Genomic DNA, 16,720 nt, shown 5'->3' on the forward strand with positions numbered 1-16,720 from the left:
CCCAGCACTTACTTTTTAGCTGCACACAGTAATCTAAGCACTGGCTGCTAAAGCGAGAGAGGAGGCTTTCAGGAGAATTTACAGGGTTTGATGTGGTGTGGAGCCTCTGCTTCGACACGGATTCATGAAACAGCCAGACAGACTTGGCGGTTTGATTTTGATTCCTCTAACTCTTTCAGTGTTGTTTTTGTCATCTGCAGTCTGAAATATGTGGAGCAGGAAGAAGAGTGTTTGTTTTGTTTTGTTTCTGTTTTTGCTTTTGTGCCAGCCCGCCTTGCTCAACACTTTTCTGGGGCCTTGTGTTGTTGTTGTTTTTTGGGATGTTTTTTTTTTTTTTTTTCTCCTGGTGTAGTCTGTTTCATCTCACAAGCAATTTGGCTCGTTTCGGAGTCCAATTTCGCTCCTGTTTCACCGTGCACCCCCCTCTCCTCACAGACATACTCACATTCACACATTTCCCCAAACTGACATGCCACTTTCACACTCCAAACAAATCAATTCTTCACTTGCCGCACTTGGAACGCCACAGCGAAATGCAGCAGCTCATAGCAGCCCTGAAAATGTGCAGGCTGTTTTTATGTTCCTTGTCCGCTAAGGCTCTAGGAGGCAAGACCTAGATTCTCCTAGATCTGTGTGTGTGTGTGTGTGTTGGTGCCTGCCTGAACGTGTGGCTCGGGCTTAGGGGAGATGGGAGCAGACAGTGGTGGGTTTAGGTTAGCAGCAGCCCCCCACAGGTCAGGATTCAGGCCTTTTCGCCATTAGTTTACCTGACACAACCCCCTGCCCTCTGCTCTTTCTCCCTTCTCCACTGCCTTATTAACTAACCTCTCTCTCCCTCTTTCTCCCCCAGTCTGGGTCACTTTATCCCTCTTTCTCTGTCATGCTCTCTCTCTCTAATCAAGAATGATGAATAGGGTGCAAGGAAGGACATTGAATGTTTGCAAACCTGATACACCCTCCAATTGTCTCTTTTTTCCTGCGGTGGGTGAGAACATGGTGGTTGGGAGAAGGAGGGGAGTGATTTCAAGGAGGCTTTTGTGTGTGTTTGTCTAACTAAGCTCTGTATGAGAGCAATTTCAAACATCTCCACCTTGGTCCTCTAAGTGTGTCATCAGCATATCCCCCCAAAAAAGAAAACTCAGACTAGTGCAAGTTTTTTTTTTTTAAGTCTTCTTTCAGATATCACAAGCTCCGACTGCTGCAGAAAAAAAGACTTGTAGCTCATAAGAACACAGCTCTTCTGGCATGTAGCCATTAGAAAGGGAAAATGGCAGCTCTACTCTAGTCTTCAACAGCTGCTGGGTCTCCATCTGTAAGCCTAATTACCCAGAAGCACCCAGGAGCAGCTCAGTGGCAGAATCCTTCTATAGAGTGGCATTGATTACAACTGTGGTTCTATACCAGACAGTGGGTTTCCCTGGGGGCCTACAGATATGTGAAACTTTAATGCACACTGGGGTGCTAAACTCAGACAAATCGTCCACTAAGATCTTACCCTATTGCATCCAGCCTCCCTGTGAGGGAAATTTCACATCTACTCTAGATCGTGTAGCGATGCTCTGCAGTTTGCTATAGAGTATATGAAATGGTAAATAACGAATTCAAAATAGATTTTAAGTGGTGAAACTCTATTTTGGATCAGCATGCATTTATAGTGAATATTGATAAAATGATAAATAGATGACTCTATTAACTGAGTTGATTAGAAATATAATTAACTTTTACTTTTTGGTAATCAGTCAGTCTTTTAAGGCATTTATCAAGCAAAAATGCCAAACATCCGTTGGTTGTAGCTTCTGAAATGTGAGCATTTCCTGTTTTATATCCTTGTAAATTGAATAGCTTTGGGTTTTGAGATGTGGTTCAGAAAAATTATTTTGGCTGGAGTTTGAAAAGTTAAACTAGGTACAGTATTTTAGCTGTAGCCGTTTGCTGATGCTGTGGTTACAAATCGGTTGGTGACAATGATTGTTTTTAGTTTATTATTTGTTCCGCCCTGTGCAGTGAAATTCCTCTGGCATGATATAATGTACGGTGTAAGAGAAGGTACACTGACAGACTCTTGAATGACAAGAGAAGTAGCCCTGAGCTTCGATCAGCATAGTGAGGATCAGCAGCCCTGGCCTGTAATAACAGGATGCTTCAACACGTAAACATGACAAGAAGAAGAGATGTGGTCGCTGATTGATGATCTAGCTCTCTGGCAGTTGTTGATAAAGAGATATTTGTTTTTAGCCGTTACCACCTTTATAATACCACCACTTGGAAAAGCCAGCTGCCTCAGCATTGCTATGGCTATCAGACGGTATTAAATAACTGAATTTGCATGAAGCAGGTGAGTAACTCTAGCAACGTCTAAACCACAGCTTGCGATACTTATACCGACAAACCCCTGTATCTGCAAAACACTTGAGGAAATATGATATGTCGGCAAAGAGGTTTGTCCTACCCCTTTCATTGCCCTAAATTGCAGTGGTTGCATATGTCAAAACAGTGAATGAGGTATGGAGACTGTTTAGGAGCTGTCCGCTTCCAATTGTTGCTTTGCTTTCAGCGTGGGGAGTGAAAATGGAGACGGAGGAGGAGGAGAAGAAAAACATGCAGGCTCTTTCAGCCCACTGTCATGCCACTTAGGATTTGTCGAAGGATTTCCACCCAGCCATTTCCCTTCCATTGAGAAGTAATCAGTACGGCACTGAAAGATAATATTATATCCACTTAGAGGCATGTGGGCTTCATGCATGTTCATACATGAAATGAGGCTGGAAAGCAGAGTCTCTGTTTACATTGCTGAGCACTCACCCCCTCCATTTCTGCTTGGACTTGAAGCTTCCTGGCAAAGCCCTCTGTCTTTGTGTCTTTCATATCTCATTCTTTCTCAATCTCATTTCTTTCCTACCTCCTTTCCTTCCATTCTCTGTGGATTGTCAGCCAGCTGGTGGGCTAAAAGAGGATAGTTTCCTGTGGGGCACCAAAGTGATACTGTTCTGGCGTTATGCGAGCTTAAAATAAAGCTGACACGCTGCTCAAGAACTACAGCCCACACTGAGCTCCACGGCAGCCCGTGGAGAGACTCTGAAAAGGTCTTAAAGGTATGGGAGACACAGGGAGGCTGCTACTGTCCACTCACCACAGTGCTGTGATGTTGGAAGCAGGAGTTAAGTCTTTTATTAGAAGTGGCAGGCATTGTCTCCAGTCACCTCGATAATTGCAGCAACACATCCACTGCCGTAATCAATTGAGACAGCTGCCACTGCGGCGTTCAAGTCCATAAGGCGGGCGTGTCATGCTAATTAATGAAATGATAAGGCTAGTGCTCGCAGCATTGCACAAATAACTCCTGAAGGCTCCCCTTCTTTTCATCACAGAATTCATCCTTAAAGTTCATATAGCCCCTCCCTTTCCCTGCCTGTTGGCTGTCTGTCCACCGTGGCCTCAGGGTAAGAAGGGTCACCAGGGTCAGTGACAGTGAAAGGGGTCAAATTCCAGGCTGGCAGGGTGGGCCGTGTCAGAGGAACCATTAGACTTGAGCTTTTCTGTTGAAAGTTCCAAGATGTCCGCCCTTTTATTTCAGACAGCCCAGTGGCACTGACCTTAGACGACCCGGCTGTGTTCATAAGAAGCTGAGACTGATGGCTGTCCCAGAGCACATGAGCCCTGCTAGAAACAGTTCTGCAGGGGGATGGGCCCTGATGGAGATTCAGGGAACAACGGGGAAGTGTGAGTGTGGACAAGTCTTGCTCCTCTTCAGCACATTATAACCAGGGGTTAATGAGGGTTTGACATTGCTTTTGGAGCACCACTGGACCATATATGATATAAAAGGATTTGGACAGTCAACATCTAGACTTCTGTCTTTCTCTCTCCCTTTCCTTTCTGATTTGAATATGTGCTCCCCACCATTTGCCTCCCATCCACAACATTGGCATATGTGCTATGAGAGGTGAACAGCATATGTGTTCTGCACCATATGGCTGGAGTTTGAATTGGGATCCGATATGCACAGGAAAAACTGATTCATCCCACAGCTTGAGCTTCCAGCTCTCTGAAATGAACATTAGGTTCTCAATTTATGCCTGGGCTTTGACTGTAAACGTGCTTCAGCTTAACACCCATCCGCATTCTGCTACCATCCACTCCTTTTTGTCGGCTGCAGCGAAGAGACAGAGAGAAATAATTGAAACGTGCCAGCTGTCCCCAGTCTTTAGCTATCTTAGCCAGCTTTCTGCTCATCCACTCCCACATTAACATCTGAGTGATTTGTAAAAACGTCGCCTTGGCTCCCCTCGTTACAGCTTGGAGATGCTCATGGCAGATTGAGGGAAAGCAAGCCATTGCAAATTTCTCCTATGATTTTATTATTAGCACAATGATTCAACACTGCTCAGCCCTTCTGTTCTTCTCATACAAAATCATTTCGTTGAAATCACCCCGCCTTTTTTTTATGACTGAATACCTCACGGCAATGAAGTGTTGATTGGCAAGACTGCGGTTTCCTGCCTTCTGCTAGTATCTGTTATAACCATCTTCCACAGTCACTCAATCGTGAGCTAAGCCTTGGCTCTGTGCAGATTGCTTGTCTAGAGAGGTACAAAAACCAAATCATTGTGAGCTCAACCGTCAAGAGCAGCAGAATATTCTGTCAACCAGAGCCAGCAGGAGACAGATCAAGGCAGTGTGCATTCTCACATGCCTTCTGCGTCCTCCAACGTCTTTCAACAGATATGCCACTTTATTTATATATCTATCTGTTCATGTCCTTATTTTATCAGTGTTCTGACTGTTTATGCTTTGGCAAAGCCATGAAGGGAGTTAGCCGCAGTGTTTGCCTAGTAAATGAGAACACCCAGCGGCCTTAAGCTTCTCTTAGCCCCACACCCCTCTTGTCACCGGGAGAATTTGCATACCCTCGTATCTAATCTGAAAAGGCTTTTTGCATACAGGTTTTATTTCCCTGGCAGTTGTATATACTGGCATCGGTGTCTACATTGAGCAGGTAATTTATGTAACACACTGGTTTGCACACATAGTATTCGTTTGCTGAGGGTTTTAGTTGGAGGCCAGATGAGAATATTCTCTAGGGCTCTCGTCTCATTCATGAGGTCATTGGGTCCATTTGCAGGTAGCCAGGTGTGTGTTTAAAATAAAGTGGTTAAAAAAAAAGCTTCATAGTGAATGCTTTTTAAAGGTCACAGCTTTGCAACTCAAAGCATTTGAAAGCAAATGTTTGCAGTGGTGTCCTTCGGGGCTTCTGCATTGTGTTCTTGACATGGTGTGTGTCAACAGACCATGCTTCAGAGGGCTATTCTTGTCACAGCAAGAAAGGAGCCATTTTATCCTTTATTGAGGTCTCCTGGATGATAACAATTAGCCAATCAAAGCCAGGGCCAAGCTATTCCAGACTGGTCCAAGCCATTCCAAGCTGGGTTATTTGGCTGCATAAAGGCCACAGAGGACCAGATCTGTGCCAGCTCCCCAGATGTTCCACAGGGACAAACAGGGTCACAAGTGAAGGATATCGGAGGCAGGAACAGCTGTGTAGCGACACTGTGTTCACCCCAGATTCCCCGCTGGACACATCAGTCATCACCAGTGAATCCCAGCAGCCTGTTGTCCGTCTGGTAGTCGCTCCTCTCTCCACCCCTCCAACCCCCAAACCCATATCACTACAAACCCAGGCACGTGCGCACAGGGCAAGGCCCAATTCCCCTGAGTAAGCAGGGCCACAGGAACAACTATAAAAAGATCAATAGTGGGATGAGATGTCATCTGGTGAGCAGACCTGCCAACACCCCCCTAGGGAATGTCCCTGTCCCCCTGGTGCACTAACCCAGCTAACGGGAGAGGAGAGGGGGGGTGCCACCCCCCACCACCGGGCTGCCCTCCAACCTGCCTGACTCACTCACACCATCTGCTCAGGTTTGTGGGGCAGGGCTTCAGGACAGCACATTTTTTGTATAGACACTCGTATGGCATTTGTTTCACATGACTGCCTGTGGCTTGCCTACTGTTTTCCTTAGTATTTGATTGCTGAGAAAGTGTGTTCCATGTCCTGAGGAAAAGAAGAGCAAAACAATGCTGAAATTGTCAGTTTGTTGAAATGCTTGAAACACCAGTTGACAGTTGTGTGTTGTTTTGCGGTGAAGGGATGGTGTGTGTTGAAAAACAGCAGTGATTTTGCTACATATAACCCATAGGTGACATGTGTCAGAGGCATTCCTGTCATTTTGTTATCACTGTGTGTTAGTTTACACTCAAAATGGCCGTCATTTGTGTGTGTTTGTGTGTGTGTAATGTGCCCAGAATTCAAACTTTTTTGTGTGTTTTGATCTTCTGTTGCATACATTTGTGTGTCTGTGTGTGTATGTGTGTGAGTGCCTTAGCTTGCAGAGTGATTTTAATGAGGGACGGGTTGGTCTGAGCTGATACCTTCCTGCCTCCATTAAAGCCCATTAGAATCATCATTAAGATAACCCGGCGCTCACTGTGGCCCTGGCTTTCCAGCATTAGTATTAGCAGCCCCTCTCTATCTCCTAGTGGTCCTAGTGAGACTTCATTCCATATCACTCGCTTCACATTGTGTCTGGGAGAACAGGTTGCCACGGCAACATCACCCAACGGCGACATTTCGACTGTGGATATTTGCTTCTTCGCCTCTGTTTGTCCGTCTGTGCCTGTCTGTCTGTCTTTGCCTTCAGTCTTCCTCTTTCTGTTTCACTTGCAGGAAGAGAGCCTGATGGTTTAATCCAAATCCCAGACCCCTTTAAATCTGGAGGTCTATATACACCCAGACCCCGGAATTCATTTGAAAATCGTGACACCTTAGCCTGCCCCAGTTCTCCCATAAAATGCAAGAAGCAAGGGATAGGGAGCTCAACAAATAAAAAAATAAAAGCTCTTCCCTGCCTTTTTATTGGTCTTTTTATGGGTGTTAGGATCCTTGAAAGATTAAGCAGGCTGTTAATAGAGACTGGATATTCCATTAGTAGGCTGCATATCGAGTTCTCACTGGCTTGACAGCAGCTCCCGGCTCTTCTCATTTTTTGTTACTATTGAGAATGCCCGTGGAGCTTTTTTAATTGCGGCACTAGTAAGCCTTCTGACTGAAGTACTGCTGCATCTTAGCTCTAGATTAGAGCCGCCTAGAGAGCCCCGTCTGCACCAGGCTGACATCTCTCTTCCTCTGTCTCTATCTGTCGCTATCTGTGTGTGAACATTTTCTTTCTCTTATTTTTCTATGCATGGGATGTGTTTGTGCTTAAAATGAATTCCACTACGAGCGGCTGTGATTAGTTCAGAAGCTATAGTAGTGTTTTCTCTATTGTAGTTGTAGCATTACCATCTCCTCAAATTCAATTTCTTTGTGGCCCATTTTGCTTTTCTTTTAACTCTGAGAGAAGTAAAAGACCACCAAATATCAATTTTTTTCATTGAGATTCGTAAGTGCTTTGAGATCCTGTCTATGTGAAAGGAGTCGAGATGCTCCATTTTCGGCCACTTTCATTTTCCTGCTACAACAGCATATAATTGCAGTCATTAAATTGCTACAACCTAAGTATGGAAAGTTGTTGATCAGTGGAATGCTGATCATAAAAGCTTTTTGTCTGTTGAAAAGACCCTTGATGAATGAATGCTAAAGACAAAGTGGCCGGGTTCAGAGTGCTTTGCTGCAGTTTCCCAAATCCCCTGAAAGATCAGGAAGAGAGGATAGAAAAGTACAGTGGCAGAGAGGCCAAGATAAGGGGCCATGATCTCTCTTCACAGCACAATTGAAACATAATTATTTCATGCCAGATTGTGTGCTCAGCAAAGCCATGAATAGGGGCCGACATTTAACTTTAATTAGCTGTGATTTATTCATACTGACTGGATCGCGAGAAGAAATTGGATCATCTGATTATAGCCAAGCATGAAAATGACCTGATTAAACACTTAATGGAACCTAGGGAGAGTGGAACAAGAGGAACCTTGGGCAGAAGACATGGGGACAACTTTATAAAAGAGGAAACGCAGTTATGTTCTATTTATCATTGATTATGTATAGTCTTCTGAACACACACAGTAGCAAACACATATCCTTCTGTGGGTATTATCTGGCATCAGGCATTTTTGAATCAAACCAGGAAATGACTTGACATCTGAGATGGCCAATACAGGTGTACTCTTTCAGAGAAGGGTTTGCTACTTTTCTTCTTACATTTTACTGTTTCTTTTCTTCTCAGGTGCGCAAACGAATGAGAGTCCCGAGTCCAAGACTTGTAGCTCAGCCAAAGTATCAGGGCTCCAGCGCAGCCAGGAACAAAGCAACAGTGAGGTGCCCTTCGCGCCTCCCGTGCCCAGCCCCACCCCGGCTTCGGCGCCCACGGGCTCCCCTGCCCCCGCTGCAGCGGCGGCCCCTCCAGAGCCTCCTAGGTTGCGCCTCCCCACCCCGCCTCCTCTCAGTGTCAAGAAGGAGCAGCAACCTCCACCCCCTGTCCCTACCCCTCCCCTGCTTAGGGCACCACCCCATCCCCAGCCCCACCCTCCTCACCCACACCCACACCAGGAGCCCCGTGTTCTTCCACCCCCACAGCACCACGCACGGCCAGTAATCAGCCACCAGGTGCATCACCCACTGCAGTATAACAGCCTCAACGACATCAGGTAGGTCGTTACATGGGCATGTTAGGCATCTACAAGGTAGGAGGCATTTGTGCTTGATTAAAAGTGGCTGCCCACTAAGAATTAAAGCCAACAAAAAACACACACTGCTAAGTGTACTCATGCTATAACTGTAACACACTGATGTTACATTAGTGGTATATTCAGCAACATTTCAACCTCAGTTGGCTAGCTGAGGTATGTCTGTATAAGACTACTAGAGATCTCAGTGCTGCTGACTAACAATATGGGAGCAGAAATTCAGTATCCAGGGAGCTGTCATCACTATCACTGTTTCCCCTTATGTACAAGATCAGGGTGTTACACTTTAGCCACTCTCCTTTTATGTGTCCTTGCCAGTTTAGTGGAGACAGCAATAAAATAAACTGCAGAAATTTCCAAATTAATATAATGTAGTCCAATGCAACAAGATACTGTACAATTTATATACTACGAAATGTTGACTGTATGGATATTGATTTTCCGCCACACAAACTTGCAAAGACCAGCTGTCAGATTTACTGTATTTCATTGAGCAACACTCAAGTACAACTATCTCGTGTTTCATCTCACTTTCTCAGATTCTGCCCTCACCTCTTATTTTAGTTCAATGTAAGAAGCTTTATTGGAAAATCATTCTTATGTTGTCAAAGCAAAGTGTCAAACATATCAGTGAAGCCACTCTAATACTGGGCTAGCAAAAAAGCAAGTGAACACGTATACAACAAATGGAAGCTGCGCAACTTAGTAGTACTTTCACTAAATGTATCATACAACTGCATTCTTACTGAATAAATTAATAAAATGCAGTATGTAATATTCAGCATTATAAATTATCATTCTTTTAATGGAGAACTGTATTTTTTTGGCTTTGTCTCCCATTAAATCTTCAGCCACAGCAGCAGTCCAGTGGGTCTTCCCAAACAACACTTGCCCCCATCCCCTCACCACCACCTCAGTGGGCTCCCATCCTCGGCCCCAGCCTTGCCTCTGTCCATAGCCACTCTCTCTACCTCGCATTATTCCTCCCTACGGAGCCCGGCCCATCGCCATCCGGCCATGTTTGCAACCCCAGCCACACTGCCTCCACCACCGACCTTACCAACCAACAGTTTAGTGGTGCCTGGGCACCCCGCCGGCACCCCCTACCCAGGTAAAGCTGCGCACCTCACATGCTAGATGGTAGCTTGCCAGTGCAGAAACATACTCCTTCGGTACATGGTAGCTTTAAAAAGCTCAAGACTGGCTTTCAATGTTTGTCCATTTTCTTTTGATTTGTTATTTTTATAACACATATTAGCAAAATAACCAATTGCTGCAAACAGTGGTAGTATTTATTGTAGAAATTTCTAGCATTTCTTAATCAGAAAGCTTTTCCATAACACACTTAACTGCATCTTTGAATACTGATGTGTAATACTATACATACAGTATATACTCTGAACACAGGCTGTGTAACAGTTTGTATAGTGACATGGCCAGTTTATATTCCAGGGTGTATCTTATGTTCAGTTGTACTAGACTTGGCTGCACAGCTGTACTGTATTTGTGTTACAGTTACAGGTCTGAGAAAAAAAAAAATGCATGCAGCATTACCAATGCTTACTAATTGGAGAACTAGTTTTCAACCTATAATAATTAGTTGATGATTTTTTCTAATGTTAATATCACATAATCTGTGTGATATGGTGTTGAAACTAGTCAAGTGATCGTATATGATTTGCTGATCTGGTAAGTGCTCATTTATTACATTTTTTACTTATTTATCCTTTGATACTGCACAGTACAGTATATTAGTATATTCAAGCATATATTTTTTTATATTTCTAATGATGCATGTAGTCATTTTTTCATCGCTAAATGTATGTAGGTTTTTTTTCTCCTTTATTGATTTTATACATGGAACAGAAAAGGCAGTTACACTGACATACTTTATCTAAAAGAAAACACATTTTGGTAAATAAGGGCTTTGTCTTGTGATTAATTATTGCATCTAGTATTCTTCCCAGATCCCATTTTTTTCAATCAGTTTTCAAGAGTCAATCAGTGCCTATGCATATACAATATATGTAAATAATAATATTGCATCTATCTCAAAAGCAGTGTATGGAGCACATGAGATACTAAAGCTAGTAGTACAGTAGTAAGCCAGTTTCCTAAAAAGTCAGGATATTCCCTTAATGTTCTGGCCATAAATATTAGGAATGCAGACCACTTAGTCCAGCAGCTACAGATACCTCAAATAACCAATATACCAGTAATCAATAATTCGGGACATTTCCAAAGAACCTCATAAGCAAATCACCCCTTTTGCAGCGCAGAATGGAAATAAATCTGATTTAAATTTAAAAAGCAATAGTATGCTGCTTCACCCACAAGTCACATGCTTTAATGTGAGGTCTTTTTAGTGGTGGAGAATATCGTACATCAGTTTCTAAGATAGACTGTATTTATAGTAGCTTAAAAATTTTAAAAGGGTGATGAGGTCACTGTATGAGGGCTTGGATGCATTACTGGAAAATATCAGCTAACAAATAGACTGTCATCACAGCTGGAGACATCTTGAGCACACTGGAAGCAGCATTTTAACGTGCTGGAAAATGTCACGTTAAAAAATTGTGCACTCAGTCGGGAATCTTATGCAATCCCAACAACCGGAATTATGTTTTCTCTTGCCAGCAATATGTGAATTGTAACGCTTTGATAATATATTCAACAATTTCATCCAAACAAGCATTTTCATGCTGCAATAGAAGGAAACAAATGTCTCCAGCGATGATGGGTGTCTCCAAAATATGTAATAAATATGCCAGTTGTGCACTGACTTTCTAATAGAGGGCAAGAGTGTGTGTGTTTTCTGCTGGGATGACTCTTGGTTCTCTCTTGTCTTTAGATACCAGCCTGTTGATATTCAACCAACCAATCATGTATTGCCAGCCTCATTCGGGGATTCTGATTGGCACTTTGTCACAGGCAACTCTCTTACCACCACCAATGAGTCCCCACGTAGAAAACCCTCACAGCATGAGCTGGAGAAACAGAGAATGCCAGGTGACTATTTTCTTTCTTCTCTTCTACCCTTGTTGTGAAGACTGACTGGGCGCCCGTGCCTTTTTTTTTCTTGTTTCCCCCCATTCCCTCCCCCCTCCCCTATTTTCTTTTTTCTTTTTTTTTTCTTTTTACTTTTTCTTTTTTTTTCTTTTTTTTTTTCTTTTTTTTTTGGTTTTCCTCGCTCTCCTTTCTTGCAGAGCATGACCTCCTGAGGCAGGAGCTGAACAACCGTTTCCTGGTTCAGAGTTCAGAGCGGGGCCGGGGGCCGTCCGCCTCGCCGCTGGCCCCCGTGTCGCTCCTGAGGGCCGAGTTTCACCAACACCAGCACATGCACCAGCACCAACACACCCACCAGCACACCTTCACGCCCTTCCCCGCCAGTCTGCCCCCGGCTGCCATCCTCACCCCGCCCACCGCACCCCCCATGGTGCGTACCCAAGCCAGAAATGTGAGGATAAGTAAAAAAAAAAAAAAAAAAAGCTCCCGTAACTTCCCACCCCCCACTGTCACCCCTGTCACCCCTCCCAATCTGCTCTTCAATCGATACCTCCCTTTTTTTCTTTACCCCCAAATTCACCAAATATGTCCCTTAGCTGTAGGAACCCCTCCCTTCAAAAAATATGACTGATTCAGTTTGAATTTTGCTCTGATTTCTGCACACTGTCCTGCTGCTAAAGTCTGAGAGCTGACGAGAAGCTGGGAGCATCACATCTGTTCCACTGTAATAAGGACAAATGCTGGGCGGATACAGCCCACTGGCTGCCACCTCCTATTACACACACATAAACACAAACACTAGTACGTCTACTAGTTCATCCAGATACGTGCTAGTTGATGCTCAGGTTGGTCAAACTTGACTAAGCACATATTTATTTTCATGCGCTGCAACGTCTCCATTCATAGTGGAATTATATATGAACCTGTGCATTCCCCAATATGCATTACATTTCATAGAGGCCATTGTTTGACTCATAGCATGTCTGCGAAACCAGCAAACGTTATTGAATTTAATTTAAATTATTCATCTTCTTCTTAACTTTGACATGGATTTTGCTGTTCAGTGTTTGCTGAGGATCAAAAAGGGGAATTGCCTGAAGGCAGACTTTTCAATTATTTGCATATGTATGTGTTTTAAATGGTTTTGAATCTTTCATTTGCCTGTTAACAAAGAACAACAAAGGCGACATCAAAAAGATCTATGTCAGTGTATGTGCATTTCTGCAGATTTGTAAATTTGTGTGTGTTTGTTTTGTTGTGTGTGTGTGTGTGTGTGTGTGTGTGTGTGTGTGTGTGTGTGTGTGTGTGTGTGTGTGTGTGTGTGTGTGTGTGTGTGTGTGTGTGTGTGTGTGTGTGTGTGTGTGTGTGTGTGTTTGTGTTTGTGCGCACAGCACAACAGCAACCATACTTGCCAATGACAAATTCAAAGCCGGTCAAATAACTTAATTGCGGATGAATGGGGGATGACATCACCGCAAAACTGTTTTGATAATGTTTCTAATTGCTTCCGTGACTGCCATCAAGTTTTGTGGGGGGGGGGGTCAAACACTGGCAGCTCTCACATTAGTTCACAGGAAAAAAGGTTATAACTATTCATCCATCATTTCAAATGCACAGCAATATCTGACAGTCAATTCAGACAGGGGCCCCATTTGTAGCTGTTTGGCATGAGTTTAATAGATCTAATCCATCATGTCATGACCTCTGATTGAGAGCCAGTGGTCCCATTAAGGCTGCGCTCCAAGATTATCCCCATCCTGTACATTAGAAATCAAAGCTCTGGTATTTATGGCACAGTCTCAGATAAGTATAAAGACCGTTTAGACGCTCCTTCAGCCGACACACACGCCATTATCATGCCGGTCTGCTTTTCATTCCTGGCATGGTAGGAATTACATACAGTACACAGTCATCTCTTTGAAGATGAAAGAGGCGATTTTCCCCATCTTGCTAATGCTGGCATTATGTAGCCCATGATGTACATACACCCCCCCACATCTCTTGTGTTGTTACGATGGGATTTGAGACTGCCATTAATGTCTTCTGCTGTTTTTTTTCCTTTTAATTGAAACTGTGTTGTTACTTAACTTATACCTTTTCCCCTCCCTTCCTCTCCTCAGTAACAAAGCTGTTTTCCTTCTCTTTGGTACTTGCTTAGAGAGGCAGGAGTAATGATGATGTTCTGGTTGTCTACTGTTTTGTCATGAAAAGAGAAAACACATATGGCCCAGTTGTGCATCCTCTCTCTCACTCTCTCTCTCTATCTTATTTTCTCCTGCTCTCTAGATGCCCCATGTCACTTCAACTATAGAACAGCCCTTGGCTAATGGCTGTAATTAATGAAATTATGAAGCCTCTATATTTGTTTATTGTTCAGCACCCTCAAGCAGCTGGCTTGCCAAATGGCAGTACTGAATGTCTTTGCTACCCGGCCCCTTTGCCCCTGCCTTGTCTCTGGACAAGGAATATCCTTAATTGTTATAAGATGAAATATTAAGGTTTAATTAGCCAAAGCTGTTTACAATAAAACTGTGACAGGCACACTAAATTACAAGGGCAAGAGGTTTTTTTTTTTCCTGTTTTTCTTTTTTTACAAGGCCATAAAGCAGCCAAAATCCCTCTCCCAGTGTCAGACATTAAACAGGCCGCGCCTTCAGAAATGCAGAGGAGCTGTTTAATGAGCTCGGAAGCTGGCTCGGCATTTCCTCTCAATAGGCTGCCTGTCTTTGATTTTGGCCTTTTATCGCCCACAAACAGGGCCGTCAACACCATCGCTGCCACTGCTGCCATTTTGTGTTCAGATGTGAATGGCCCTGGTTCACCAAAGGCCCCCTGACCCAAACCCTGCCTCTCCACTAGCAGCTCAGCCAACCCCACACACGCTCCCCCTACAACTCCCCATGTTGCAGCGCACGCACACACAGAAACACTGATTCATACCCACTCATTTTCTTGTTTTATGTAACCCCAAAACATCTGTGCCTGCCAAGAGAGCTTTGTGAAAACACTTGCAAAAAGTACCTGCAAATGGTTTGTGTATTTACGGAGTAGGAATAAGTTACTGTCACTTGTAAATAGCCTGTTTCGAAATAGAGAGCCAGCGAACAGACATACAAAGCCCCCTTTCATATGTGGGGCAACATTCTCAGTTCTTTCTCTCCCTCCTTTCCTTCTCAGCTTACTGAATAGATTCCCATGTGTTCAGGGTATGATCAGAAACATTTTTTCGACTAACAACATGGTTTTTAGGTTTTTATATGACAAATTCTAACTGAGATTATTCTGGTAGGATAAGCTCTGCCAAAGAAATGGTTTCCTCACATAAGTTCAGTGTTTCAAGGTTATATCAGTTTCATGCTGATCTGTCCTGAATTAGCCAAATGTCATCTATTCGTCTCAGTTTCAGTCATAAAAGACAGACTGCACAGACAAGAGGTTACATATATTCTTTCCATGATTTTATGCATAGAGAATTGGCCTGTATTCTTGACTAAATCTCTCCTGGAGTCTGGTTTTATGTAGTACCCAAAACAATCTATATGTCTCCATGTATACCCCCCCTCCACCCACCCCACCACACACACACACACACACACACACACACACACACACACACACACACACACACACACACACACACCTATACCATTGTTATTTAAAAAAAAAAAAAAAAAAAAAAAAAAAGCCATAGCAGTCAAAAGCAATTAGATTCACATTTCTACAAATTTTCCAGTGAATACAAACAACTGGTCTGGTTTTAAAAGGGTATGATTCCCAAAGCTGGGCCTCCACATCCAACCTCTGTATGCTCAATTGGAAAATCATGCAGGCTGCCTTCATCTTGGCAGTCTGCTGAAGCGGCTGTGTTGTTACTAATTTAACTGCCTATCTGACCATGCAGTTTAAGTAAACCCATGACCAGTGCAAGCCAGCTGCTTTACTCCAGGGCTTATTATTCTGGATCCAAATCCTGCTCATTACCGGTTACAGATGTTGATCACGTTTTATGTTTTTATGATGTTAAAATAATGAGATGGTATTATTAAAGAATGCTTTTGCATGAAGGATTTTGGTAAAGTAGATCATTTTGTGGACTTACGTTTCCTAATTCCTTTTTCTCTTATCTCTTCCAGTTCGACAAATACACTCCCAAACTGGACAATCCATTCATCAGACATTCAAACGTGAGTTTGTCTTATTTACATTTGGCAAATCAAATATTCAACATATTTGAATGTTGCCTTGACAGTATTCATTGTGGCTGTGGTTTTGTGTGTGCATATGCTTGACTCCTGTATGTATCTCTGTATGATTTTGTTTTGTGACTTTTTGTGTCTCCCATCCTCCTCTTTTCTCCCCAGTTCTTCCCCTCCTATCCCCCCACCATGCCAGGCATGCCCCCGCTGCTCCCACACTCAGGACCCTTCAGCTCACTGCAAGGAGCCTTCCAGCCCAAGGTCAGCCCCATATCCCTACCCTCAACCCACAATCTGCAAACAGATAGATCCATGATAGAATTTAAGGACGCATGGGCACAAAATAAATCACAAATCACACACAAACTTGTACACAATTGACACAAAAACTGACTAAGAGTACACAAAAGGCAAAACCAAACTCTTGAAATGCAAGTTGACTTTTTTGTTCTTCATAAAATGACATGTACTCAAGTAGAGTCACCTTTCATCTTTGTAAAAAAATATTTAATTACCCTGCTGTATAGAAAGAGTGCCAACACTTTGCATCGGTCAAAATGGCTACACACACTCACTGAAGGAAATTAATGAAAGGAATAATGAATAGACTCAGCATGGAAGTTTGAAAATCAGATGTGTCATATACTGTAGGTCAGGAGCTCTAAGCCATGTGCCTCTGTGAGCCAAGTCTCTTTAGGTTGTCATCGTGACCAAACACTGAAGCAACTAATTCAGATGATAAGCACACCTGTAACCAGAAACACGATGCTGTAGTTTTCGGTTAGGATGAAAATACTGTATATGCAAGTCTGCACTAATAGTGTGTCATAAAAGAA

General features: G+C 43.4%; 1 protein-coding gene across 9 annotated transcripts in view; it reads left to right on the forward strand.

The window, feature by feature from the left end:
* Nucleotides 1-16,720, forward strand: part of fbrsl1 (fibrosin-like 1) — a 279,559-nt gene that overhangs the window by 253,329 nt on the left and 9,510 nt on the right. For 8 of the 9 annotated variants that reach the window (XM_040155010.1, XM_040155017.1, XM_040155011.1 and 5 more), the window contains 5 exons: nucleotides 8,223-8,643; nucleotides 9,534-9,793; nucleotides 11,889-12,139; nucleotides 15,822-15,872; nucleotides 16,050-16,145. In XM_040155010.1, the coding sequence (XP_040010944.1) occupies nucleotides 8,223-8,643; nucleotides 9,534-9,793; nucleotides 11,889-12,139; nucleotides 15,822-15,872; nucleotides 16,050-16,145 (1,079 nt within the window). Of the gene's footprint in view, nucleotides 1-8,222; nucleotides 8,644-9,533; nucleotides 9,794-11,533; nucleotides 11,692-11,888; nucleotides 12,140-15,821; nucleotides 15,873-16,049; nucleotides 16,146-16,720 lie in introns of all 9 variants that reach the window. The other variant, XM_040155019.1, reaches the window with a different exon arrangement.

The sequence above is a fragment of the Xiphias gladius genome, chromosome 19 (assembly GCF_016859285.1).
Source record: "Xiphias gladius isolate SHS-SW01 ecotype Sanya breed wild chromosome 19, ASM1685928v1, whole genome shotgun sequence".
Lineage (NCBI taxonomy): Eukaryota > Metazoa > Chordata > Actinopteri > Istiophoriformes > Xiphiidae > Xiphias > Xiphias gladius.